We start from the raw sequence: 26402 nt of genomic DNA, 5'->3' as shown, positions 1-26402 counted from the left end.
CAGATGCTTGGACAAATATTGTTCATATAAATAAGGGGAATATAAATACAGCAGCTGGATCAGCACTTAATAAAACTAATCATATCCCCATCTGGTTTCCTCGAGGGCCCATTCCCTTAGTCCTAATCAGGAGATGCATACAAACTTATAAGCCTGTTTGCGATCCCACTGATTAAATGATTTCATTAGGCTTGTATAAGTGTTCTCAGGTATGGCACGTGCTTACAGTCTTCTCTAGACGATGGCACGCCGAGCCATGTATGAATCTGTTCATTTTTTAATGAGGAAGAAGAGCTTGTTTGAATGCGAATGACAGCCCCAAGGTGGTTCAGAGGGGAGGGGTGAATTCAGTCTCGCTACACGTGCTGCTCTTCCCCACTGAACCCCTTTATTGTATCAGGGTGTTCTGAACTTCAGACCTCTCTCCAGAATTAACAAGGTTGAATTCTTTCAGCCATAACCCTGATACAGCGCTATTTCAGAAATAAATTTCTCTTAAGATGACAAGAGAGTAGAAGCCGGGTGTCACACCTCTGTAGGAAATAACGTTTCTGATGTATTTCGCTCCCTGTGTTGCATTATCTGGCTGGAAGACAAGCATTGCGTTTCCTCCAGGAAGAGACCAAAAAAAGGGGTTCATAAATCCTTCTGTGGCCTAAAGGCATAAAACAAAACTGCCTGATAAAACCTAGCTGGTTTTTGGCCTTCACCTCAGTGCTACATGCCAGAAGGGGCGATAGATAATATTGTGGTGGCATCCGCAGAAGTCATTCGAACAACCAGGAAGGCAGTGTGTGGGAAGAAAAAGAAGGCAGTGTATTGACTGATAATGGAGAAAATGCTCTTTGGTTTGTTTGTTTTTTCTTGAGTGGCTCTAGTTTTGTCACCTTCATGCAATAAAGCAAATTACTTCATGCTGAAGGATGAAGACAGTGCATTCTTGAGTGACCCGGCACTGAGATGCAAATTGCCCATCACCCCGTTTTCCTGCATTGATGTTACCTTTTCCCACAGACTTTGTAACCAAGTTAATTTATGATCTTTTGGCTTTTCCCTGTAATGTGTGTAATTACCGCAGAGCATCCTCCATCCGGGCATAATGATTTGAGATACATTTGCACGAGTGTACCCGTAAGTGGCTTAAGAGAAATCTGTGTGACAGGAGAACATTGTGGCAGCATATACATAAGTAATGGAGTTTCTGAAGTCATCTGCTTCAGAGAACCTGGCTGTGCTGGTTTGAACTGCCTGCCCTGGAAAACACTGAAGTCACCCTCACAGGTTTCTGGGAGAAAGCAGGGAGGACCATCGTCCTCACACCGGTTTAGAAGTACAGCAAAAGACAAACAGAGGTAGAAGTGAAGGGTGATAGAAAATAACATAGATATGGCCGAGCGTCATAATGTTTCTCGGCAGTTTTCTTTATGGCTTTGCATTTTTTAGCGCTTTAGTAATGTGAAGTCACAACAGCTTATTTATGGGAAGAAGTAACTTAATTAAAAATGAATGCATAATGTGTCTTTTACCTGCTATGAATCACATTTTGAGTAAGTTATGCTGGTGAGCAGACTTCAGGAGAGGGAGGCAGGCAGGCTGTGCTCCCCTGCCTCTGTACCCCGATATGTTGGTAACCGAGTATATCCCCACCATGTTGCACAGCAGAGCAGTTCGGTTAGCGAGCTGAGGGCCGAGGAAAAGCTGTCATTCAGTTTTCAGCAAACGATTGCCTCTGAAAGGCTGCTTAAATGCCAGCACCCCCCTTTAGAAGCCAGACACAACCCACCTATGAGTCCAGTAGCACTACATTTCATTTTGTATATGGGTACCATAGTGTATAATGCAATTGAAACGGGTATTTTTGTTTACCTGGTGGTTTTTCATGACCTTAGTTGGAATCATCTCTGCATTTGAATGTATTTCTCTCAACCCTGTGCTACCATATGGGTGCTGTCAGATGTGGGACAAGAACCTCCTGGGTGTTCATCACTTCCAGCTGGTGCCCTCCATGTCCCCTGTTCTCCAGGGACACACAGCTGTGCACCCCAGGGCTGCTGACCTTCCCCAGCAACCATGTTTCTGACGACACCAGTCCCACCTAAGGTTTTTTGCTATCACTGTTGATGTGGAGGGTCCTACTGTGCCTCCAGGTCTGGATGCTGCAAGTTAGAACAGCCCCATGTTTGCTAGCTGTGACTCCATCACAAGTGCCTTGCACTGAAGAGTTCAGTCAGGTTTTTGGGAGCAAGCAGAAAGTAAGGAGTTAATTGGGAAATCAGAAACTAGCTCAAGTCTGCAGTAGTTCCTAATGAGAGCTCTGCCATAGCTTCTGAGAAGGGAAAAAGTCAAAATACAGCACGTGGCCATACAGCTTCTCATGAGGGGGTAGTCTTGTTGGCTTAAAAGTGAGACAGGTCAGGACAATCTGACCCATATTACGTTAGGCACTTCTATAACTGTTTCAGCAGTGCAAAATGCGTCATGAGCCCTCATGCTCATCTAACCCTTTGCTTTAGTCACAGAATTATAGCATCATTCCCATTCAGTGTGGGAAAGAAGCCTTAGCCCTTCTGATGGGAAGGGGGTAGCTAAAATTTGATTTCACTGTGTTTTGCTGCTGCTCCATCATACCCAAGCAACCCCTGCAGCTGCTGCTGCTTCCTGTGCGAGGTTGAAGCATGCCCTTGTTGAGGAGCACTGTAAAGCTTGGTCCTGTTATTAATAAAAACAGCCCAACTACAGCTGAGCAACATGGTGCTGTAGCAAGAAGCAGCACTCTTGAAGTTTTCATGCTGTATTTTTTTCTGAGGTCTGTTGTTTTTTTCCCTTGGTAATACGGAGTGAGACAGAGGTTCCACTTCAGTGCTCGCATGCCCTGCTGCCACAGCGTGTCCCTAGTAGAGAGACTTGTCCCAAACTACGTGCTCTCACCGCTCTCTTTTCCAGGAAATGTCCCAGGAGCAACAGAATCCACAGGCAGAAGCAGAACACGGGGCACTACAGTTCAGACAATACGACGAGAGCATCGACAAGGTTAATTTAAAGAGCGCATGTTTCCACAATGGCAAAACTAACCGCAGAGAGCTTGGACTACAAAATACAGTATTATAGACAAAAGATTAAGACAAGATCTACACATGTTGCCTTGCATTTGTGGTAATCTACACCAATGAGAACATGTACTACAGCTATATTTGATTATGTATGGATATATTTGAAATAGTATACATTGTCTTGATGTTTTTTCTGTAATGTAAATAAACTATTTATATCACACAATATAGTTTTTTCTTTTTCATGTATTTGTTATATATAATAAATACTCAGTGATGAGAAAAAAAAAGAGAAACAGAATTGGCTTTCTTAAATTTGCTGTTATCTCATAGCTGTGTATAGTCTGGGGATGTTGTACCTGGAAACTAACAAATCTCTCTTTTTTTTTTTTTTGTTTCTTTTTCCAGTTCTAGTGGCAATTTTGAGTCTACTGAACTCAGTAGTAGGGTTTTGAGTTGGTCCAAGATCAGCGACAATTATGGATGTGGGAAAGGTGAAGAATAATTTAACCTACATTGAGGAGGGATAAAATATTTCAAATCCGGACTCAACTACATTTCATCAGCTGCTTTCTCCCATACCATCTATCTTTACTCTCCCATAGCTTAGGATGTCCTCGCCTTCTAAATTAAGTCCCAGCTGAAGGGGAAATGGAAATTGTTGGTGACTGTTATGGGAGTGACAGGGGTAATTGTCTCCATCTGGGAGGGATTAGGCATCTGACAAGGTGAACCCCAAGAACGTGCATTGCAGCATCTCCAACTGGTCTCTGGAGCGAGTGAAAATTGCTTCCTACTGTTGATTGAAAATTATCAGGTTAAATAAGTTAATAACATAATAATAACAGCTGAAATGCCAGCACAGTTTGTACCTCATGAACATGCTGATATAATTTATTTTTTCAAAGAGAAGGTGAAAACCACTCAGAAAACACCTTATGAATAACTTAATGGGTGACCCTACTCCATTAAATGTAATGAACTCCAATGTTGTCTATACCTTGAGTAAACAAGGGCGTGTGTTTTGTCACATCCACATCGTGGACAAGGCGCAAAGGTATTTGTATGGTACTTCAAAATCTCCAAAACCCTTCTGAGAAGCAAATACTGCTCTAGCTTGTGCTCTGAATGTTGAAGGCAGAGTGATACTGAAGGGCAACGAGCGGTCACTCGACTCGTACTGGATAGCATCCACTCTGCTGACAGACTGCTGGATTAATAACATAATTGATCTAAGAAGCAACTTGCAGTTTGTTGTGCCTCTTCTCCCAAAGAGGCTTTGCGTGAACAAAAGCTGCTCTTGCCAAAAGTTAGGGGTCCCTGTTTTTTGCCCTCGTCATTTAGGTCTCTGTTGGGCCTGCGGTTACTCAGGATGCTGGTTCCTGAGTGTGTTTCCATCTCCTGCCTTCAGCATTAGCCGGTTCGCTCACAGCAGTTGCCACCAGCCCCACCAGTGACAGCCCACCCCTTCTGGCGCCCAGACATGGGAGAAGCGCTATTTCTACTCTTTAATGTGGCTTTTGGTTCCCCCACCCCAGTCTGCTTTAAAGTGAATCCATTGCATGATGTTCACACGCTCTCAGCTTTTGTCTTGTTCCGGGTTTCTTGAATTTTTAAAGGTAATAAAAGGCAATTGGCAAGAGCTGCTTCCCGGCACCTGGTCTGTGCTGATTGGTGGGAGTGGGAATGCGGTGCCAGGGCAGGCAGCAAAGTCACCGGCCCTGCCTTTTCGGTGTAGTGCCACAAGGAATTCCCAGGCAGCCCCAGCTGGAGAGGTGTTAGTGGCTGCATCCCCAGCAGCTGAGCTGGTTTTGAGTACTCGCTGCAGACCTGAGGGCAGGAAGAGCAGTGATGTTGGCAAAGCCCAAGGGAGGGCCCCCTGCAGCAACAGAGACCTCCTTGTTTGTGCTTCAGAAACCCAACCTCAGCATGCCAATGTGGGCATGCAGGCACACAGCAGTGTCTTGGGGGCTTATGGAAAGCAGTGGAGATTTCTGCATCGAACGCATCCAGAACTTGAATCAGAGCTGGGCATGAGTTTGGAGAACTGGGCTTTGGGTTTCTTTTCTCCTTTCCTGAAGGGACAACAGTATTTTGAGCCAGCACACTTTCCCATGCTGCTGCACTAGGAACCAAGGCAGCCACGGTAGCAGGGTTTGGGGCTGGGGGCAGGATTTGGTATGTCACCAGAGAAAAAGGACACCGTGTGGTTTGTGGAGGAAAAAATGACAGTTTGATTGCTTGAAGATCCATGGGTCAAAGCTGGAAGTAATACTGGCTGCTCGAGGCTGCTGCTGAAACTGAGAGATGCTGGGAGCAAAAGAAACATTAATTTCATAGGTACGGTGGTTAAGAATTAAGAGGCGAAGCCCAAATGCTCACCCCTTGGGCTGCTACTCCAAGTGCCGTGCTGTCTCCTGTGAACACCCCAGTCACATGTGTAGGTATCAAAGAATCTTAGAATGGCTTGGGCAGGAAGGGACCTAAAGCTAGTCCAGCTCCAGCTCCAACTCCCTCCCAAGCCACCTCTCTACCACAATGCTTTCCTTCCTAGTGCTCACTGTCACACCTCTTCATCCAATGCTAGTGAGACCCTGTGTGTAACATTGAAGTATTAAAGGGCAGCTCGGCATCCTGTTGCAGCCATCATCCCCTTTAGCTTGCTTTCTGTACCAGGGAGAACTGTGGTTACCTCAAACAGTAATATGAAAATTAAACATGAGCTGATGAATATTAGATAATACAGAATAATAATATTTGGGGCCGCAATTCCTTGCTGCAGCAAACATTAGGCAGAACAAGATAGGGTGAGCTTTGGATGAGATTCCTGATGTCAGGCCTGGCAGCAGCTTGCCAGGGCCTTGTACACATCTATGCATACGTGCCTATAGGTGCATGTCTCTGCCCCACACAGGTGAAGTGTGGGGCAGGCGGTGGTGCGCACTGTGTAGTGCTGCCTCTTGTTTTGCAGAAGCTGCTCTCGAGAAAACCTCCTCTTCAAAGAGCTCTCTCAAGCGTCTCTGAAAACAAAATGATTAAAGGCTCTGGCTCCTCTCATCTGACATCAGACGCATCTCTCTCCACAGCCTTGCTCTCACCCCGATCATGCACGCCTCGCCAAGCTCCAAGCTCCACGTGCTGGTGGAAGTTACACCGCAATTAGGGGCGGGCTCGTTACTGCACATCAAAGGCCACGCACCTCGCTTTTACTCACAGCTTTGTGGCTGCTTGTAGGGTAACGATAGGCCCTGTGTGCCAGCCCCATGGCAGCCTCCCACCTTCAGGCTTGCTCAGGGCCCTGTAAGGCCCCTGGGGATGACTTTGCATCAGGCACCTGTGGGCAAGGTGTAGGTCCTCGGGGAGCACCCAGCCCTGCTTGTGGTCAGGTTTTGTTGAGCTCCCAGAGGCATAGATTAATGTGAGCTGTGTTAGAGGCCGTTGATCGCACTCCCTGCATGGTTTACATGTTCAAATAAAAAGAAGCTTCTTGTTTAATGGTTAATGAAAATGATGACTGCTCCCAGGGCACTGATTCCGACAGATGCAGAGTGGGCTGGACAGACCAGCTGCAAGGCACAAGGGAAGATGAAACCCATCTCTCCTTCTTTTTCATTTTTTCTTTTGGATTGTCAAATACATCTCCACCACCGTTTGCAAATTAATTGGTAATGTAATTCTGTGATGCTGCTCCTGTCACAGAAGCCAAGCACACGTGATTGGCCAGGGCCCAGCAGCAATAGCACAGTGATGGATATTGCACAGCATTTCTCTTGCAGTAGGTGCTGCTTTAAAACCAAGGGGCTGCTCTGTTCCCTGGAGCCACGCCTGGCATCACTGCCTTCCCAACAAACAGCCCTGCAGTGCCATCCTGCTCTGAAAGTTCTCAGCAACCCAGCAGTTGCATCAGTAGGGGATTTGCTGGGCTTGCAAGAGAGAGCTACTTACTTTACGTAGCACTCTCCAAGATGCCCAAAGGCCTGTGCACATCCCACAGCAATCCTTGTTCTCACAGTTATGATCCTTGGCCATCCTTCTCCCAGCAATAATCCAGATGTCTTCCCACCAGCCTTTGGTGTTGCAGTGCCAATGCAGCGCCATCACAAGGGCCATGCCCTGCTCCACAAGCGGAACGACACATCCATGCAAAGGCAAATTTCTTTAAAGATCAAAAGGAGAAGGAAAGGAAGGGTCACGTGGCTGGACCAAAGTGACTAGAGCAGCGCATAAAAGTGACAGGAGATGAGGAAAGAGAACGTTTTAGTTTAAGTGTTCCATCATTATTAATTCATTTGGTGCTCTTTATGATAATACCGATCATTTGGAATTCATTTGGTGTTTATGTGGATGTCATCTCCACTTCTGCAGAAATTCTGAAGTAATTCAGCATTAATGTGCTATTAAACATTGTTACCAGCCGGTACCTTCATTACTTCACCAGCACCAAATAGCCTTTTTTTCCCTCCCATTCTCTAAATTCAAACTACAGCATTTATTTTGCTTTTATTAGGGTTTTAAAACATAACGCCCCTCATTAAAAATTCTCCTTATGCTACATCAGTGTCATCTGTTCTGACGGCATCTAAACCATCTAAACCATCTCAAATAAAGGGGGGATTAATGGCAACGGTTCGTTTTGCTACCTGCGTCTGGCTGGATAACAGCTACAGGGAGCTAAGGTGGAGGTGAGATGGGGATGACACCTCCCGGTCCTCCTCCACGCATTGTCGCGAAGAATATGAATATGTGGAGGTTAGAGGAACCTGGCAGCGCTCACTTGTCTGTCACATCTAGAAGGATTGCCATTAAGTCATAAATGTGACGAAGATTAAAGAGTTTATTAATGTTATTAGAGACTTGAGATAAAACGCCGTGCCTCACAGGGTCTCTCTCCCTCTCTCACTATTTAATGAAAACATTTTCATCACTTTCAGAATCTATTATACCAAGTATTCATTTCAGGAATACGGAGATGATTTTATTTTAATTAGAAAAGATGTGGCAACCACCTGACAGCAGCACAGTGGAGCACCCCCCCTGCCCCATGGCTCCCCGAGAAGCCCCTGGGAGCTGCGTGGAGCCCCAGCTCATCAGCTTGGGGACGTGCCTCCCTTTGAACTTCCCAACCAGCCCGACTTCTTTCACTCATTTATTCCGTAGCCTGATTCACTGTTAATTTATTTTCGTGAGGAAGGTATCGTGGCTTTAAATTCCAATTAATTAAAGGGGAGGACTTCAAGTTTTGACTGTGCAATGTCTTCATGACGTGCTGTGTCCCATTTTAATGCCACACCGGAGCACTTCAAACCTCTATTACTGTTACCTAATATAACGGTGCACATCCGCAAATTAATTTCACACGCACAAAAGATTGCTCTTTGCAAACGTACCTCTAAGAGCCAAATTTCGGCTAGAGCAAGCATCACCTGTCACTTAGCAACAGCCACGGCATTACTGAGTAGAGATGCAGAGCTCAGAGTGTCCTTCTGTACTCTAGGTCCTGTGGGTGCTGCCGGCCCCTGGTTCAGAGGTTGAGATTTGGTTAATTTCCTCTCTTTGTGGGTTTTTTTTTCCCCCTTTTTTAGAGGTGTGCCCTGTTTTAGGGATCTTTAAAGTATGTTAAGAACACTGAGCTGTTGATGTGACAGCAATGGGAACTGCTGCCTGCTGTGACCACGATGGCAGCCTCAGAGCAAGGTGCCACGAGCAGGGCTGTGCCCGATGCCGCTGCCTCAGCATTTTGCACTGAAGTCTTCTGAAAAATTTACACCCAGGCTGCTGCACTACACCCAAAGCTAGAAGGGGAAGAGATGATGACTTTCAGGCTGTCCTGAGGGTGTGCCAAGGCTGCTCCACACCTCCTGAAGCCATGGGAAGCCCCATGCAAGCCTCAGGCCATCACTCCCTTTGATGTCCTCACAACTACCCTACCCTGCAATGAGCTCCTGCTCATTGCTGCTCCATGCCTGGCTTCCCATGGTCAGGCACACAGCCAAAGGCATCCTTCGGCAGACCATCGTGAGGGGACCGTGGGCCAGATCCTGAGCATTAAGGCCATTACACGGCATCTCTGTAGGCACAGCTAATTGACAACAATGAATGCGGGGTCTGCAATCAAGGACGGATTAGCAGTGAGGGCAAGCACGTGAGGCAGGAGGTGCTGCCAACAGCCTGGGCTTGGCTCTGGCAAGGCCAGCGAGCTTGGCAAGCTCCGTGGTACAAACTGCAACAGTAGGCATGGGGCTGGACCTTGAAGCAATTATCCTCCAGGGCTACCAGAGGTGTGAGGAAAAGGTGCTCAGAGCCCTGGAGCAGGTTCAGAGGAGCTTCTGCCAGGCTGCCAAGGTTGGTTAAAAATGGGGGGGGAGTGGCACATCTGAGCCAAACACTTCATGCGTAACAGGAAAACAAATGTTCAGAACTCCATATAAGTTGTAACGGGTTCTTTCAGATGTGGAGTGACATTCTAATGGGATGTTTTAAACTGTTTTCCTCCTTTCTCTGCGGCTTTTGTGTGGACTATAGATCTGAGCTTCCGAGCCATTGCCCACCACAGCCAGGATCCCAGCAAAGCAGGGCAGGTTGCTGTGAGGGATGGCACAGAGTGGCATGCATGCGATTCCTACTGCTTAGTAGTGCCAGGGGATGTGTGGTTGCCAAGCAGGCTGCTGCTCTTTCCACAGAGAACCTTTCAGAAGTCTATGGACAATGTGTTGAGAGAAGTACAAGCAGTGGTAGGTTTGGTTTGTGCGTCAGTCAGTATGAGGCTGCATTAGGCTGTCTCCTCCTAGAAATCCTTCTCTTGGCAGTAGGGATGCTGCTCGGCCAGGAACAGCCGTGTCTGGTAGGGAAACATTACTTAATAAGGGCAAATAGTTTCAAAAGCAGCAGCACAGTGTATGCAAAAAGTATTGATTTTGATGCCTTCAGAGACTCTGCGCTGATTAAAAGGAAATTAAAAGGAAAAGAAAAATTAACAAAGGAAGCAATTTTATCATGCATACTGCAATATTGCTTTCATCCGCACAGGGCTTGCTTTCTCAAGAAGGGGTCTGGGAAACAAGCGCAGGAGAAAATGTACTCACAGCACTCACTCATTAGAGACAAGGCAACAGACTCATTAGTGGCAGCGACGGCCGCATCCTCTGCTTGGAGCCCTGCCACAGGCCTGGCATGCTGATGGGGGTTGGCCCGGGTAAGGTGACAGACCTGCCTGGGTGAGGAGCAGGGCCACGTGCTGCACTCCACCACCGGTGCCATGGGGCCCTGCAAGGCATGAGGGGTCGCTGCAGAGGATCATTGTGCAGGGGTGGGAGCTGGGGGAAGAGGACCCAGTCCCGACTGACATGGCCTGCTGGCCAAGTCATGTTCAGCTTGTTTAATACTTGTGATGAGAACAAATCCAGAAATAAGCAAATACGTTTTGAGAAGAGTTTCCATTAACTCTTTAAAAGCTGACAGAATTCACTTACTTAAAGCTTGCCTCTGTGAAGACAAGTGCCCAACTGCTCCTCACACCGCGTTCTGAAATCTCCACTTCTCCCAGTGCAATGGAGAAGAATGCAGAGATGTGGTATTTTCCCTTTGAAAGCAAGATCGTTTCAAACATAAATATATATATATATCTATTATACTAATGACATGACTTTTGCATCAAGTGGCACTAGTAGTGCTTTTAAAGAGTCGTACAAGGCAACAGGCAAAAATACAGAGATCTGAAGCCGGCTTATCTTAAAAGGCCATTTTTTACATGAGAGATGGAGGAAGGAGGGCAATAAGGAGAGGTAACCAGAGCCTGAATAATATCAGAGTGAAAACCAAGGTGCAAAACTAACCTGTTCCTAATTAGAAGTTGTATGGGAAAGGAAACCGAGAGGTAGGCAGGAGTTTGCTGGCATGCTCTGGGGCTCATGTTAAGCAGGACAAGTAGGCTGTCCTTTGGGGAACTGCACAGGATGGAACGGTGCTGAGCTAGGAAACAGGATGGAGATGGGCAGAAGGCAATAGCCAGGCCAGGGAGCAGTGAGCACTGAGGTTTCTCTGCAAGACATAAGCTGGCAGACCACCATCAAAGGCAGTCCAAACTGGGCTGTCCTGAAGGCGGTCAGATTTGTCGTGTGAGCGGAAAGCTCTTGAATGGAAATTATTAAAATAAATGATTTCAGTGATTAAATCAGAAGACTTTAAGCTCCTACAACCTGACATTTCATGTGCTCCAATTGTCTAAATATTACTGTCTTTAGTAAGTGGAAAAGACGAGGAAGAATTTGCTGAAATATTTCACAGAGAAAATTCAATTATTTTCTTTTTAGCCTGGATCTGCTCTTCTCAAAGCAGCCAGCAACTCACTGCAAGCCTCCTGCACCATCCCTCTGGCAAATATCTTGAGTGCAGCTCGGCCAGAGGCTTTATTTTTAATCACTTCATTTTTATTAACACCCACGCTCCTACATCTTAGGGTGGAGAGCTCTCATGGATGCAGAACGCTTATGAGTGCAGCTATGGGAAATGACATGGAGATGACTCCGGTCCTGCTAACCCGGTCCTCTTGAACCTAATTAAAGCTACGGAAGGTAGCTACCCGCAGCCTGACCCAACGACATCAAATGTGTATGGGGAAATGCATCTTTAAAATCAAGCTGACCCTTTAGGGTGTGCTACCTTGAAGTATGCGCTACTGCATTACAGCTGTATGGGGTTTAGGTTACCATATGAAAACTGTTGATCATGGCTCAAACCTCCAATTGATCACCTGAGGCAAGCAGAGAGTCAGCCCTGAGAGCACATGTGAATGTAATTCAGCTGTGCTACAGGAAGGGGTGGAGCCTGGCTGCACCTCTCCTAGACCCTATTTAAGGGCTGACTGCCACTGGGGAAGGATGTTTCTCTGGAGGTTGCTTCTTTGAGGAGTTTCATTGTGAGCTTTCAACCTTGGTGAGTATTTACATTCATTATTGACTTTCTTTATGTTATGATAATCCTACTTAACCAAACATCTGTTTAACTTCTTTTTCTTATTGATAGTACAGTAGCTTACAATGGCCACTTTTTATTAATTTATTTGTTTTGTTGTCTGTGTGTGAGAGTAAAAAGCTAAACAGCATCTAGCTTGCTAGCGCTGCACCTTGCTTGCCATAACCCACTGGGGTATCCTCCTTATCCTCTGCATGGAAATTGTGCAGAAAGAAGCAAACTAAACAACACTCCATAGCACAGTATCACACCAAAGACTGTCTCTGACGCTGAGGGATTAGCAGAGCGAGTAGCAAAGTTCTCTGGTCAGGCTGATGTGTTTAGCAATCAGGAAACAGACTTTTATCTATTTAGTTATCGGCTTGCTATTTGCTACTGTCTGTTGCACCACTTGACATAATAAGTCCCAAGTCTTTGTTTCTTTAGCCCACTTTTTAGCCCTGCCCAACTGACGAAGCAAGTTTCCCCTGCTCAAGGCTCGGCTTTGCACACGAGTTCACCAGCAAACCAGGGGATGGCAGCTCATAAAAGAAGGCCTGGAAAAGCCTCGATGCTTTTTGAGTAAACAAGGTAATTTGCAGCTTGACATTTTAGCCGTGTCCTATGCAGATGACTTTCTGCTTATTCAATATTTCTGAATAAACTCCCTTAATGGCTGTGCAGTAATAAATAGGGTATTAATATTAGGAGCAAGGAGCTGATTTAACCTTTTTTATCTCCTAACCTCAACAGGGGCTCTGAAAAATATGCACCTTTTTATATAACGGATTTAACAACTTGTTAATAGCTGAAAATTATGATGGTTAAGAACTGAAGCCAGCCAGTGTATAGTGGGTTCTGTTCAGCTCTCCCTTGCAGTGTTACCGTGAGCAGCCCTGGGATCCTTGTCTTGATCACATGAGACATCCCTGGGACGTGCACCCAGAGTCCGATGCTCTTCATCCTTTTCATGCCTTCTTGCCCCATCACTGCTGCTCAACAGAAAGAATAACTCAGGTTGACACGGTTTCTACCAGAGACGGGAGCTACTGAATTATCTAAGCACAAGCCTAAGTACTCCCTTTTAAAGGATAACTGATCTACTAAAAGCAAGTATTGTTTTGGACATGCCATGTTGGATTTATAACGCTTCGCTTTGCATTGCGCTGTTATCTCCTGCGATGTCATTTGGACGAGACGAAGCACCATGACACAACATGACAGCTACCGTGGCAATGAGAGAGAGACTCTGGCTGCATTCCAGCTCTGTGATGGCTCAACCTGAGCACAAGATTCAAGGGACAGGAATGGCAGTGTGTTTGTAGGTGGTAAGTTACACGAGTCTCCCCAGTTACCCACAGTAAACAGATAGCCTGAATTCATCAGCTTTTCACACAATTAATGTTCCATTTGCTTGCATAACAGGTTATTTCATTATCTTCCTCTTCCAAACAACTTGATTACAAGAGAGGAAAAGCTTTGCCATCAGCTTTTTTGACAGTTCTGAGGAACATGCCAGGTAAAGGCAGATTCTTCATCAGTGAAATCCTGACTGTAATTCCCAATTACCCCTTGTGAAATCTCCCCTCTGGTGGGGAGAGGCATCACCCTGAGCCAAGTTCCACACATCAGTGTAGGGACACACTGCCCCTCCAAGAAGGTTGCTTAGGCCAGTGTTCCATGAGAAATTCCTCAAGATGATAATCACTAGAAAGATGATTGTAATAAAGAGTGTCCTGGCATAAAGAGTAACCATGTGTATTCAGTGTCAAACTTGAAAAGCATTCTGATTTTCTCTCTCTTCTAGAGGTGAGAGAGCAGAGAGGAAAGCTGTGCCTTTAACTGAAAGCCATCTCCTTTTTTCCGCTATCATTCAGGAAAGAAAGGTGAAGACAGCTCTGTTTTCATGTACATTGTCAAACTGGGAAGAAAAAAGAAAGATCAAGAGAAAGATGAGCCTGTTCTTCAACAGAAGCTGACGCCTTTGGAAGAAATATAAGCCCATCTTCCAGTTGGAAAGGGCCTTTGCTCAAGAAAACACAAGATGGCACAAAAAGTCTACCTACTTCAAGTTCCTTTGTGCCAGCCTTCACACCCACCATGAAAGCCTGGATGCAGGATGATGCTTAGAGGGTCACACCGGTTCCTTGCTCCAAAAGCAGAGCCGTCTCCAAGCAGGTAGCCACGCTCTATTCATTCTGCAGATCCTACCATTTTCCATGTCCATTTAATATCAGCTAGCTCCTCTTAAGATGTTGTTGTTCTGCTATTGCTGGACTCATTTATTGTGCTCTGTGTCTCACATACTCTCTAGATGAAAACAAGTAATTGGCAAGTCCAGCCTGCCCATATGCCATTCAGTTTGTGTCTGGTGGTGTCCTGACCTCAGTTTTGTCCCTGCTGCTTTAAGTCCAACCGAGCAGCTGAGGAATGCTCCTGTACCTGAAACTAAGGAAGCTATTCTTTCCCCTGGTCATATAAACTTAACTTGCTTTTCAAAGATAAATGGTAGTTTATCATTCAGCTCCTCAAACATCTGAGGAAATGCACTGGAAATGCTTGGCACATACGGTACTTTTATGTGGCTTATTTTTTCACTTATCTACAAGTCTGCACAGTATTATTGTTATTTGGCACACAGCAAAAGGAAGTCCCCTGTGCATAACATGATTTAGTCTGGCCGATAAAGTGGAAGTGGGTTTCTTGGTGGCATATTAAGTTCCGCTGGATTCCATTTGCACAAGAAGCAGAATTGCGCTTTCATGTTCCTTTATGATGATACATTTCCTGTCAGGCATCCTCATCTTTTTCTGTTTCCCTAAATATTAAAATTTCTCCCAGCGGTGATTCTCTTCATTTCCCATTCCCATATGTTTGTTCTTCAGCATCAACCCCAATTTGTACAGGGCTGGAGACAGCCCTTTTCTACATGCAGTGATGTGCAGCCAGCAGATTGAGTGAGACCAACGAGGCTACACTGAGCCACGTAACACACCGCAGAGCTGGGTTCTCCCTACTGTGCCGTAGAATCACCACAGTTGAAAAATACTTCTGTGATCATCCAGTCCGGCCACCCACCTATCCCCAGTCATCCCCTCTAGTTTGTGTCCCACAGTATGGTGTCTACACGTTCCTTGAATACCTCCAGGGATGGTGACTCCACCACACCCCCGGGCAGCCAGTTTGAACACTTTAACCACTCTTAGTGCCTAGTGCATTGGAATAAATAATCTCTATGTGAGTTTTATTGCGCACCACAGAATGGATGCTACCAGTTTTCTCTTCTAGATGGCCTCACACAGTGCAGTTACAGTGGGAGCTTTGACCTGAAATCAGAGGACAGCATCTACAGTCTCTGTAGTCCTTCTTTCCCCTATTAACTCATCTCTCCTTCCCTCCTGCCCTACGGTTTTACCTATTATTCCGTGCCTAATAAAGTAGTAGCAAAGCTCCAGCATAAAACTTTTATTATCCTGAGCATCATGTGACTGATGAGTGAGTTAACCTCAAATTTCTGTCTGTACAATTCACACGTGCTGATTTTACATGAAAATCACTCTTGACTTGCAGGAGATGACCCTGATAAATTTAATCTCTTTAATGCTTCTTCATTCTCAGTAAATGTAAAATGTTTTATTCTATTTTTCTCACAAGTAAAACCTGCAACATAACTTGGCAAAAACCTCCTTTGCCACCCTTCCACATTAATCAGTAGAGCTTACAAAATATGAAATGAATGGGCTGGTGAGCCTCACATCTGTGCCTGGAAGATTATGAAGCAGATATTTATGCAAGATATGTTAAGGCACACATGAGATGAGGAGGTGATGTTGTCTACAGCTCTAAGTACATGTAGATGCTGGTCACAAATGGCATCCCCATGGGGTCTGTCTTGGGACCAGACAACAGTGTCCTGGGCTGCATCGGAAGAGGGGCAGCCAGCAGGGCAAGGGAGGTGGTTGTCCTCCTGTTCTCTGCTCTCATGAGGCCCCATCTGGAGTATTGCATCCATGCCTGGGGCCCCCAGTAAAGGAAGGATGTGGAGCTGTTGGAGTGGGTCCAGAGGAGGCCATGAGATGATCAGAGGGCTGGAGCAACTCTCGTGTGAAGAATGGTTGAGGGATCTGGGCTTGTTTACTTGGACAAGAGAAAGATCCAGGGGCACCTTCTAGTACTTGAAAGGGGCTTAAAAGCAGGAGGTAGACCAACTTTTTACATGGTCTGGTAGGGCAAGGGGTGGTGGTCTTAGAGAAAGCAGATCTAAGATAAATGTTAGGAAGAGATTGTTTACTCAGGAGATGGTCAGGTGCTGGCACAGGCTGCCCAGAGAAGCTGTGGATGCCTCATCCCTATGGGTGTTCAGGGCCAGGCTGAATGGGGTGCTGGGCAGCCTGAGCTGGTGGGTGGCAACACACCAACCCAAGCCATTCTATGATTCCATGATTCTGCGATCAAAATGCTGAATCCTCAAAGACCAAACGGCTCAGCCAACTTGACAGCTTTGTTAAAAAATGTGCCGTGTAATCAGATCTGACAGCTGCTGTCAAAACCACCAGTCGGAATGCCGTGGCTGGCTGGAAGAGGCACCATTTTGGGGCCATCTCATCGCTTCTGACACAGCACCGCATCTCTCACGGTGCATCCCCTGGGTGCGAGGCACCAAGCAGCACCTCTCGAGCCACGGGTCGCCCAAAGAGTTGCCCGCAGTGCGGGCTGAGGGGCCTTCCTGCTAAGATAGTGATCCTGTCCATGGATTTGCTTTGCTGAGGCGGGGGAAAAACTGTACAAATGTATTTCGTGCCGGCTACCTTGCTGCAGATTTTCTCGATGGCGCAGAGTAACAGCGCAGGACGAACTTCGGGCGCTTTCAGAAACTTTAGACAAGTCTCGGGAGAGCCGCGGGAGCCAGGAAAGCGGATTCGCAATTCCGCGGTGTCTCTCGCCATCTACCGACGACGAGCGATGGGACTCGAGCCCGGCCCCGGGACCGGACCGCCCCGGGAAGCTCTCCGCCGCCCAGGGCGGGCCGGCACCGGGGCCGGGCTCCTCCCGCAGCCCTTAAGAGCGGCGGCCGCGGGCGGCGGCTCCTGCCGGGGCAGCCATGGGGGAGGCGGCGGGGGGCAGCGCGGTGCCGCCGCCGGCGGAGGCTGCGGGCGGAGGGCAGCAGGTGAACGCCCTGACCGTGCTGGCCCTGCTGGAGAAGCTGGTGTCCATGCTGGAGTCGGTGGAAGGGCAGCAGAGGCAGATGGAGCAGAGGCAGCGGGGGCTGGAAGGGGCGGTGAAGGGCATCCAGGGGGACCTGGGCAAGCTGTGCCGCAGCCACGGGGCTACGGGGGCAGCGGTGGAGAAGCTGCTGGAGAAGTCGCAGAAGGTGTGTGCGCACACCCGCGCCGTGCGCGAGCGGCTCGAAAGGCAATGCGCGCAAGTGCGGCGTTTGGAACAGCACCACGCGCAGCTCCTGCGCAGGGAGCGCTTCAAAGTGCTCATCTTCCAGGTGAGGAGCGGCCGCGCAGTGGGACGGGGCACGTTTTGAGGGCGTGGGGAGGGAGGGAGCCCGACTGCTGCCGGCCTGCAGGAACGGCCCGTTGTACACCCGGCAAGCTCGGGGAAAGGTCCCTTTTTTGTGCTCTTCGCAGACTTAAGGAAAGAGCCCTGCCCTCTTAACTTTCAGCACAAGGCCCCTTTTGCCAACTCTTAGCGAACGCGGGGGACAGGAGCTGTTTCCCCAGCTCTCAGCTAAGTCTGAGAAAGGCCCCACGACCCCTCTTGCGAAACCTTCAGAAAGAGCCTGGTTCTGCCGTTAGCAAGCTCAGAGAAAGAGCCCATTTTGCAAACTTGGAGAACGATCCTGTATTACTAACTCACGTCTAACTTGGCACGCAGATCCCTTGTTTTCCTGAGTTTTAGCAAACTCGGGCACAGAGCCCCTTTGGCGAACTCTTAGCAAACTTTGGGAAAGTTCCCAATTTGTTGCCATTTGGCCACCTTGGGGAAAGAGCCCCTGACCAACGCCCTTCATCTGCCTGCAAGAGCAGGGCAGAGGTGCAGTCCCTGCCCCGCTCCCACCCCGTCAGAGAGGAGCTAAAAATGCAGCGAAACCTCCCGGGAGCCCATCCAGTGATAGCAGAGGTTTGCATATTTTCCCCTTTTTAAGCAATGGGCTGGACAGAACGAGGCGTGAGCTTTAGCTAAACACAGGACGCAAGTTTTACATCTGGAAAGAAAAAAAACAAGGAAGAGGGAGGGGGAGCTGAGAGGAAGGAGGGATGAAAAGAGACCTACACAGTGTACCAGAGATGGAGAGCAGATGTGGGGCTACAGCACGGGTGTGTCACAGCTCTGTACAGTGAGTCTGTTGGCTGCATAGTATGGCGTCAGTTGTTTGCTCTGTTCCTTAGACAGTTGATTCCTGTTTAAAAAAAAAAAACAAAAACAAAAACAAAAAAACCCCTTAATTTTGATGGAGTTGGCAGGTCTGGCCTGCGCCCAGCCACATCCTCATGGAGAGGAAGCCCCCTCCGCTCTGCTTATTGTTCACCCTAATGACAGTGTGTGTGGCGTGGCCTGGAAAGGAGGGTCTATTATAGTTTCCACCCCAGAAGGAATGTGGAAATGATTCCAGGAAGAGCTAAATGGAAAGATTACTGGGCTTTTCCGAGGGCTTTGGGAGCTGCCTCTGGGAGTCAGAGCATGGCCATCTCCTGTTAGCTGAGAATGGGTGCCTCCAAGTCCACATCTTCACTGCATCCCAAGGGGAGGGTGTGCTTAACTTGAGTGGGGGTAAGATGTCGTGGCACAAATTACAAGGTATACAGTGTTTTCCTTCAGAAAAGCCAACTTTTAGCATTTTTAGAAGGCATAGCGCATAGATGTGATGACAGCTACCACCACTGTGGGCTGTGGGTGAAGGAAACAACACCAGGAGGTGTTTGGAGGACAAAGCAGCATCCTGACGGCTTGCTTGCTGCCACTAAGAAGCTCTGAAAAGTTAGGGACTGCTTACTTCCATTGCAGTCAGAGTCCTTCCTTAACGCTGGGTCCTAAAATGCAGCCTTTGTCACAAGAATGTCACTGACCGTGTTCTGGTGGGGAGGGAACATCACTGACCTACAGTGGGCGCATAACACAGGCCATAAGCAAGGCAGGCTGCCGTTCAGATGATGAAGGCGATGACTGGGGTGCTCTCGGGTGTGCCTGGGGCCCCAAGATGGGATTTTCCACTGGGAGGATGCGGCCAAGCAGGAAAGCGAAAACTTGCCAGGAGCACTCCCTGAGGGAGGGACTGGGGCTAGAGGAGCAGGAGCCAATGTGGGGTAATTGGAGGGAGGGAAAAGTGAGCAGAAGGCTGGCTGGGGTTTCTGCTTTTCCAGAGAAAAACAATACCAGGAAGGAGAAGTCAGTGAGGCCACATTGATGCCAGATTTCTTTAAAAACAAAGGTAAAGCTGTTCAGGTGGGACTTCTCTTCAGTCTGGGGAGACTTCTTTTCAACTCAAATTGAAAACAGACTTGACACAGCACCTTTTTTATAGGGAGCCTCTTTTCCAGCTTAGGGAGGAGCTCGCGATGAATATCAAAACAAGTTTCCTCTCCCCAGACTGTCTGCATAGCTCTTAGTTTGAATATATTTGCTGTAATTGGTGGCATATTTTGACGGCACCATATCCAAGTGTTTGGGGATGCTGATGTTATTACAAATGACACAGCAATTTAGCAAAACACTGAAATGACAGTTTCAAAAATCCTTGTTAAGCTTTAGCATTGTTATTTTGTGCTTGCCACATGACTGGGTTTTTGGTGGCGGTTTGGTGGGCTGTTTTACTTTTAGCTGTAGAAGCAGAATTCAGGATGAAAAAGGCCCGTGTTTAACTTACCAGTAAAATGTCGTGTTTCCTGGTGAATAGGTTAGGTACCGTGTGACAAAGTCATATCCTGGGGTTGAGCACCCTGATACTCAAACCCATTTCAGATGCTGCTTTCGGTGAATGCTTCATCCCCAGATAAGTACTCTCATGTGGGAGGTTCAAGAAGGGTATTAGGCAGAGCTTCTGCTCTGAAAGAGTTGTCAGGCACTGGGACAGGCTGCCCAGGAACGTGGTGGAGTCACAGTCTCTGTCAGTCTTCAAGAAATGGGTGGATATGGTACTAAGGGACATGATTTAACAGACAATATTGGTGTAGTCAGACAGCTGAACTACATGAACTAGGTCTTTTTGAATTGACTGTAATAATTCCCTGATTCCATATTGGTTACTCTTAAGTTGATTAAGGACAGGAATGTCTCGTGTAGCCCCTGGGACTTGGTCCAGCTAGGGCAGCAGGATGGGGTGGCGGAGCCACAGACCCACAGCCTGTGCAGGACGTGCAGACGGGCAGCCAGGCACGTCCTCCTCTTGCAGCCCCAACCCCTTTGGGACATGCTGGTCCGAAGAGCGCGGGTGGGAAGGTGGCGGAGGTGGAGATGCGGCTGCTTTTAGGAGCATTAGTCATGTTCCGACAGACCTACCTATTTGCAGAGCAAAACAAGCTTGAGGCTAGCAGTCATGTAGGCATTATAGCAGCACATAGCAGCACGAGCTGCTGTAGGCACAGAAAAATGCTACCTCCACTTCTTGAGGGTCTCTTTCCACGTGCAATATGGGGAATGCAGGGACAATTCAAAGCAAGGCACTTCCCCGCTGCAGCATCAGGCACACATCCACCTGCTCCCTCGGGCTTCAGAGTCATGTGCTGCTCACCGTGACTGCCATAGTCTTTCTCAGCACATGCTGCATATGGGATGATGACCTATGGGAGGTTCTCAAGAAAAGCTGGTCACAGCCAGAGGAAGGCAGTGCTTTAGACTTTGCTGATACTCCTGGTGTTAGCAACAGCTCGCATGCGGAGAACTTGCACCCTTCTTTTCAGCTCTCAGAGGAGAAATATAATTCAGGGTCACAAAGCTACATACAAACTGACATCAGAAAATGCAAGTGCTGTTTTTGAACTCAGATCTAGATAATAAAAGAGGTATCGCTGCTTTCTTAGAAGTTTAGCTTAGATCAAGAGGATAACATTAAAAGTTCCACCTTTTTGTTTTCCTCTCCTCTCGTGGAAAATAGCTATGCAGTTCGTAACTGTCTGCATTTTTAAGAGTATTGTTCTCATCATCCTAAATGAAATACCATGCAGCTCAGATGTTTATCAGAAGAGAATACAGATGTCACGTGGAAATGTTAGGCCTCAAAGTTAACAGCAGCTCGCTTGCAGTGCAGTACCTGAAATGGGAAAGGCTGTTGCAGCACAGAGCACTCCTACAGCAGCACTTCTGCCTTTCCAAAGACTTCTAAATCGTTTGTTTTTATTTGCATTTCAGTGATTGCCATCATCCTAAGGTCTTCTACACTTGTGAGATAGGAGAGCAAGCTACTCACATTTTTTCAAGCAGAGTAAGAGGTGACCAGAGGCCGTGTTTGAGAGGGCATACGGGAAGCTTAGACAGAGACATGATTTCTCAACTGCCAGTACTCTCTGACTTCCAAAGACCACATGTTATTCGCTTTTAATTGAATAGTTGGCTCGTTGGTACAAGGAGAATGGCTTGGTTGGTTTTTACTAATTGGTTTTTAGAAAACAAGGATCATTTGACTGTTTCCCTTTTGCCGTGCCGGCCACATCTGGGTCTAAGTCCTCTGTGCTCAGCTTGTGTGCTGCTCCTTTCCTAGAGTCATGCGTCAAAAGTTACGGCCTACCCGTGCTCATTGAAATAGGTTTTCTGTACCATTGAGGAGCTCACAGCTGAATGCTGAGTTGTTTAAAACCGTAAGCGATTACCTAGGTTTGCAAAGAATGCACAAGACGAGTAAATTATGTTTTATCCTGAGTTCTTGTGCTCTAGGGAGTAATTTAAAACTGCACCCACTCACATAATCCACATTTCATTATCTGCAGCAGGAAAAAAATACAAATATTTGTACTGCAGTTAGAGTTACGCTCACTTAGGGCTGGTGCAGGTGCTTTTCATAGTCATGGTCACTGCGAGGAGAGCTGCAGCAGTAGATGCAAAAGGGCACTGGTTTTGTCAGGAATCACACCACAGAGAAAGCACTGTCAGTGCAACTGCACCCGAACCTTGGGAGCATCCAGGCCTTATCCAGCCACCCCTTCGGTGATGCTTTTCTTTATGCTGCAGCACACCCAAGTTCCACTGGTGTGCAGTTATTCACCGGCATACCTCTGAGGTGCAAAAGAGCCACGCGGTAGCTTCCGCTGTTTTATTTTGAAAGAAAGAAACAGAGCAGCATAAAGTATCAAGGCACCTTCTGCCATCCTTATACAGCCATGCCAGCAATTCTAACTCAAAGCTCCACTCTCAGTGCCCACAATTGTATGCCCAGCCCTGAAATAATGAACACATACTTGGCAGGGTACGTGGCCTTTTTTCCCCTTTTAAACTGTAAGCTTGGGCCTGCTGGGGAGAGAGTTGAGGCTATTACAGCCGTTTCACTTAGCACTTGCTTCTCTTGTATTTAATGATAATTTTTTTGGTTTTAAGAAACAACAACAACAAAAACAGACATTAATAAATCCTTCCAAGTCACAAAACTTTTCATTTCTTGGTTACTGTGGGAGATGGAGAGCATTAGTATTTCCCAGTGTAGTAAGAAAAGTTCTCTTTTTGTTTTTTTTCTGCACTCTAAATAGCTGTAGAACAGCGTGCACTCTAAATATCTTGGGCCACGTGGCTTACTGTACAGTGAGATACTTGGAAGAGGTCTGCAGATTTTCCACAGACTCTCTGGTTCTCTCTCGATGAAGAGAAAGAGGCATTCCCTGTGCCTGAGCAGTTGTCTGCGTAGCACAGAGACCTTAAAGGTGTGCTTAAGGCACATCAACACTTGCAGCAGCATTTCTGGCCAACGTCACCGGAATGACTCTTCCCCTCGGGTCTTCCCAAAGACCTGAGGCCATCCGAAGGAGGTAGGGTCAGGCAGAGAGTGGGGAGGATCTCTCCGAATCTTATTATGTATCCAGTGGGCAGAACTTCACTCCCATAATTCCTGAAAGTAATATTTAGATCACTGTGATCATAGAAAGGAGAAGAATAAATAGTGGGTCATGCTTTAAGCGCTGTAAAAAGTTCAACATCAGCCAAGAAGCTTTACTGCTTTTGTTTCTAGTTGAGGACGAGGCCCACATGGGCAATCCATCTGCAGCAAGGCCCCCGTAGCCACAATATCTCCCCTTCTTCTCAGGGATAGGTGTACAGCCTCAGAGCTGAGCTGCTTAAAAACAGAAACTAATTTAAATGACAAGTAATGAAATTACCATTCTGCGTACATTCCAAGTCATTCTGAAAGAGAAATCTCACAGTTGACAGCTCATTAGTCTTAAACTGCACCAGATAATGGTTCAGTGGGCTTTGAGTGGCTTGTTTCTGGTTAAATATGCTGAAACAATAAGAAATGAAGAGTGTCCTTTGTGTCACTGTTGGAATTTACAAAAAAAAAAAAAACAAAAACAAACAAACAAACAAAAAAAAATCAAAACAACAAAGTAATTGTTCAGGGTTGTGGTTTATTTATTAAATCTGTGAACTATGAAACTCAAATATTGTCAATTCTTTCAGGAGGAAAATGAGATCCCTGCCAGCGTTTTTGCAAAAGAGCCCATTCCCAGCATCACAGAAGGAAAGGAAGAGCCCATGGATGAGAACAAAACACTGGAAGAAACCTTGCATACGGTGGAATTGTCTTCGGAGGATGACATACATCTTGAAGATGATGCGGGTGACAGCGCAGACGAGAAAGCAGAAGAGTCCAGAGCTGAGAAAATTAAAAGGACCGGCCTGAAGAAGGTGGACAGCCTCAAGAAAGCGTTCTCCCGCCAAAACATCGAGAAAAAGATGAACAAGATCAGCACAAAGATCGTTTCACCTGAACGGAGAGAGAAGATTAAGAAATCCCTTACAGCGCACCATCAGAAATCCTCCTCTTCCAAGAGTTCGCCTTTCAAAGTTCCACTCACGTTCAACGTGAAGAAATCCCGTGAAGGAGAAAGCCCCGCTGAAGCTGAAGACAGACCAGCAGATACAGCGAGCACTGACCAGGCCGAGAATGAGGAGGAGATGTCTTTTGCCGACATGCACTCAGAGATGACCCCCACCACGTCTCTGGCTGAGGAGAGCAAAGCGGTCATTGATTCTTTGGAGAAAGAAGCCAGGGTGGAAGCTGCTGCTGCAACAAACAACAGCATTGAGCTGTCCATCGTTGAGGATGATGAAGAGTACGGGATGCCTCTCGAAGACTCCGAACAGAAACTGTATGATGAAAAGAGCAAACCAGTCAGTGGGGAAATGGAAGAATCTGATGAAGAAACAACCCGAGCAGCTGTTCTGCAGATAGACCAAACGGCCTAAGTCATCAGAGCCGTCCTTCAGCTTCCACGTGCCCGCGGTTTTGCCTAGGTGAAAGACTGGTTTCTGCTACACGTGTGGTAGTGGTGTTTAAGTTTCTTCCGGCCTTCTCTCTGCAATGATAATTTACCACACTGTATTGGAACGCAGAGGGAACGCAGCCAACAACTCGGGCTGGAGCGCACTCCAATTTTTAGGCCAGTCCTCTGGTATTCATTAACGTAGAGATATTGTCAGCTGGCATAAGAGACTAACAAGAAAAAAGTATATGTCTGGCAGGAGAAAGCTGCTCGGCTGGCTTTCTTCTAGGTAGGTCAGAGAAATGCAGGGAGAGTAATCAAAGCCCTGTTATACTTCTGTTTGCCTCTCTCAGAATATTTAGCACTCTGAGTAATTTGGTATGTAAGTTTGGAAATACCAATGAGAGCCCTTGAGCGTGGTTTCTTTGCTATGCTTCGTGAATGTTGGCGGGCTCTGCAGCTGCATGCTCGCACAGCTGGTGTGGAGCTTTGCTCCCTGACTTTGCAAGGCCAGAAGAGCAGAGTACATAGCAAAACCGAAATGTCTGCTCCATCAGCCTCTACGGGCTCAGGTATTTTGTCATGAGTTTCTCGCTTAGAAGAAACAACCATTTTTATGTGGAAATGAAAAGATGTATTTCAACCTACCCAAGTTACTGAAACACATTAGTGACAGGCGTGAATGTGTAATCGGCTGCTGTACCTTTAATGGTTGGTAATAGCTAAAAGAAGAAGAGAGAGTTTGATGGAAACAATAGAAACACAGAGATAGTCTGAAGTATGAAATGCTATGAAATGTTAAAACAAAAGGGGAGGGGGCGGGGAGAAAAAATAAAAGCCCGCTATATCACATCTATACTTCCAGCTTAAGGAATATATACACTGATTAATTAATTCTTAATCCTTGTAACAATATGCTATTAAACTTTGCACCTGCACAACTTTGTATCTCAGAGTATTTTGGAAATAGTATAATTTTTCTTCCTACAGATTATTTCATATATAGAGTTATATCTACACAAAACAGATATTTACAGGGATGTAAGGGCAACGCTTCAAAAAGGTGAAAACGCTTTTTTAGGCACGTCTCGAGGGAAAACCGTGTTAGGGACCGAATAGGAGGACAGGCATGAGTTTACATAAGAATGAGTCTGCAAAGGCATGAGGTTTTTATTCTCTGCTAATAACACAGCTCAGGATCACCTCCGTGCTCTCAAAATCGGATACCTAGTTGTTTCAAAATCTGTGGACAGCAAGTGTCTCCATAGCAGCCCATTCTCTGTAAACGTTCATTTCTGTCACTTTGCAAAGGTAAAGGTGTGGTGAAGACAGGGAAGCACGGCACCCACAACAGCCGCCTTACATCCTTGTTTGTTTATGCAGTGGGTTATCTTTTTATATATATACAAACGTGATTCTACCGACGCTTAATGTTGCACTAAAAAAGGTTGCTTCCTTCAACTTGTACTTAGAATCACTAGTTATGGGGGAAATAAAAACTACAGCAAAAATGCCATTTTGACATGTTTAGCAGATACTGTTCCATGGGGGTGGCATCTGCGACCGGTAAATCACACTGGAAATCAGTCGGTAAGAGCTTACTGCAGGCAAGTACCGTTAGAAATTAAGCTCTGAAGTATACAGCATCATAGAGGAGATACTGTTTGCAATAAGTATTGTGGCTTCATTTGTATTTTGTATTAACTACAGTGGATTTTCAATGTTTTTACTTGTAACTAACAATAAAATGACAAATAAAAGCATAAATTGAAACACAGCTCTTTCTGTGTGTGGGAGAAGCGACGCGAGAAGCCAACAGATTAAATGTAAAGGTCAGGTATTTCTGGGTGTATTGGCATCCCCTGCTTTTTTTCTTCAGCATCCGCTGCCATTTGGTGATGTGATACCAGTGCTCAGGCTGTGCTTCCAGACCCCATTCAATTTCAAACATTTCTGAATACAGGCAAGCAGTACCCCAAAACCTGCCAGC

The 26402-nt window shown here is 46.6% G+C and overlaps 2 protein-coding genes and 1 long non-coding RNA gene across 5 annotated transcripts in view; all 3 read left to right on the top strand.

Annotated features, from left to right (window-relative positions):
- The window catches only part of TMEFF2 (transmembrane protein with EGF like and two follistatin like domains 2), a 104476-nt gene extending 99784 nt beyond the window's left edge, over positions 1 to 4692 (top strand). The window contains exons 10-11 of the mRNA XM_015867682.2: positions 2944 to 3030; positions 3459 to 4692. Coding sequence (XP_015723168.1) covers positions 2944 to 3030; positions 3459 to 3555 — 184 coding nt within the window. The 3' untranslated portion in view covers positions 3556 to 4692. The remainder of the gene's footprint in view (positions 1 to 2943; positions 3031 to 3458) is intronic.
- Positions 4693 to 10994: 6302 nt separating this feature from the next.
- On the top strand, positions 10995 to 15681 carry LOC107316317 (uncharacterized). Of its 3 annotated transcripts, XR_014948423.1 has the most exons (6): positions 10995 to 11981; positions 12447 to 12590; positions 12753 to 13327; positions 13425 to 13518; positions 13877 to 14177; positions 14885 to 15681. It is a non-coding gene; the product is annotated as an uncharacterized LOC107316317 (long non-coding RNA). The 3 variants fall into 3 exon arrangements; XR_001556285.3 differs by having other exon boundaries at positions 13877 to 15681; XR_014948422.1 differs by lacking the exon at positions 13425 to 13518 and having other exon boundaries at positions 13877 to 15681.
- A 1407-nt stretch (positions 15682 to 17088) lies between these two features.
- CAVIN2 (caveolae associated protein 2) lies at positions 17089 to 26189 on the top strand. Its single transcript, XM_015867681.3, has 2 exons — positions 17089 to 17493; positions 23607 to 26189. The coding sequence occupies exons 1-2, from the start codon at positions 17101 to 17103 to the stop codon at positions 24393 to 24395; spliced, it is 1182 nt and encodes a 393-aa protein (XP_015723167.1). The 5' UTR covers positions 17089 to 17100; the 3' UTR covers positions 24396 to 26189.
- The last annotated feature ends 213 nt before the right edge of the window (positions 26190 to 26402 follow it).

Source organism: Coturnix japonica, chromosome 7 (assembly GCF_054131305.1).
Source record: "Coturnix japonica strain WE chromosome 7, WE-NBRP24, whole genome shotgun sequence".
Classification (NCBI taxonomy): Eukaryota; Metazoa; Chordata; class Aves; order Galliformes; family Phasianidae; genus Coturnix; species Coturnix japonica.
This window is presented reverse-complemented; position numbering and strand designations above follow the sequence as displayed.

Excerpts from the sequence above, each read along its gene's own strand:
- CAVIN2 (XM_015867681.3), top strand. The coding sequence starts at position 17,101 with ATGGGGGAGGCGGCGGGGGGCAGCGCGGTGCCGCCGCCGGCGGAGGCT. Across the intron at positions 17,494-23,606 it reads TCAAAGTGCTCATCTTCCAG|GAGGAAAATGAGATCCCTGC; the intron begins GTGAGGAGCGGC and ends CAATTCTTTCAG.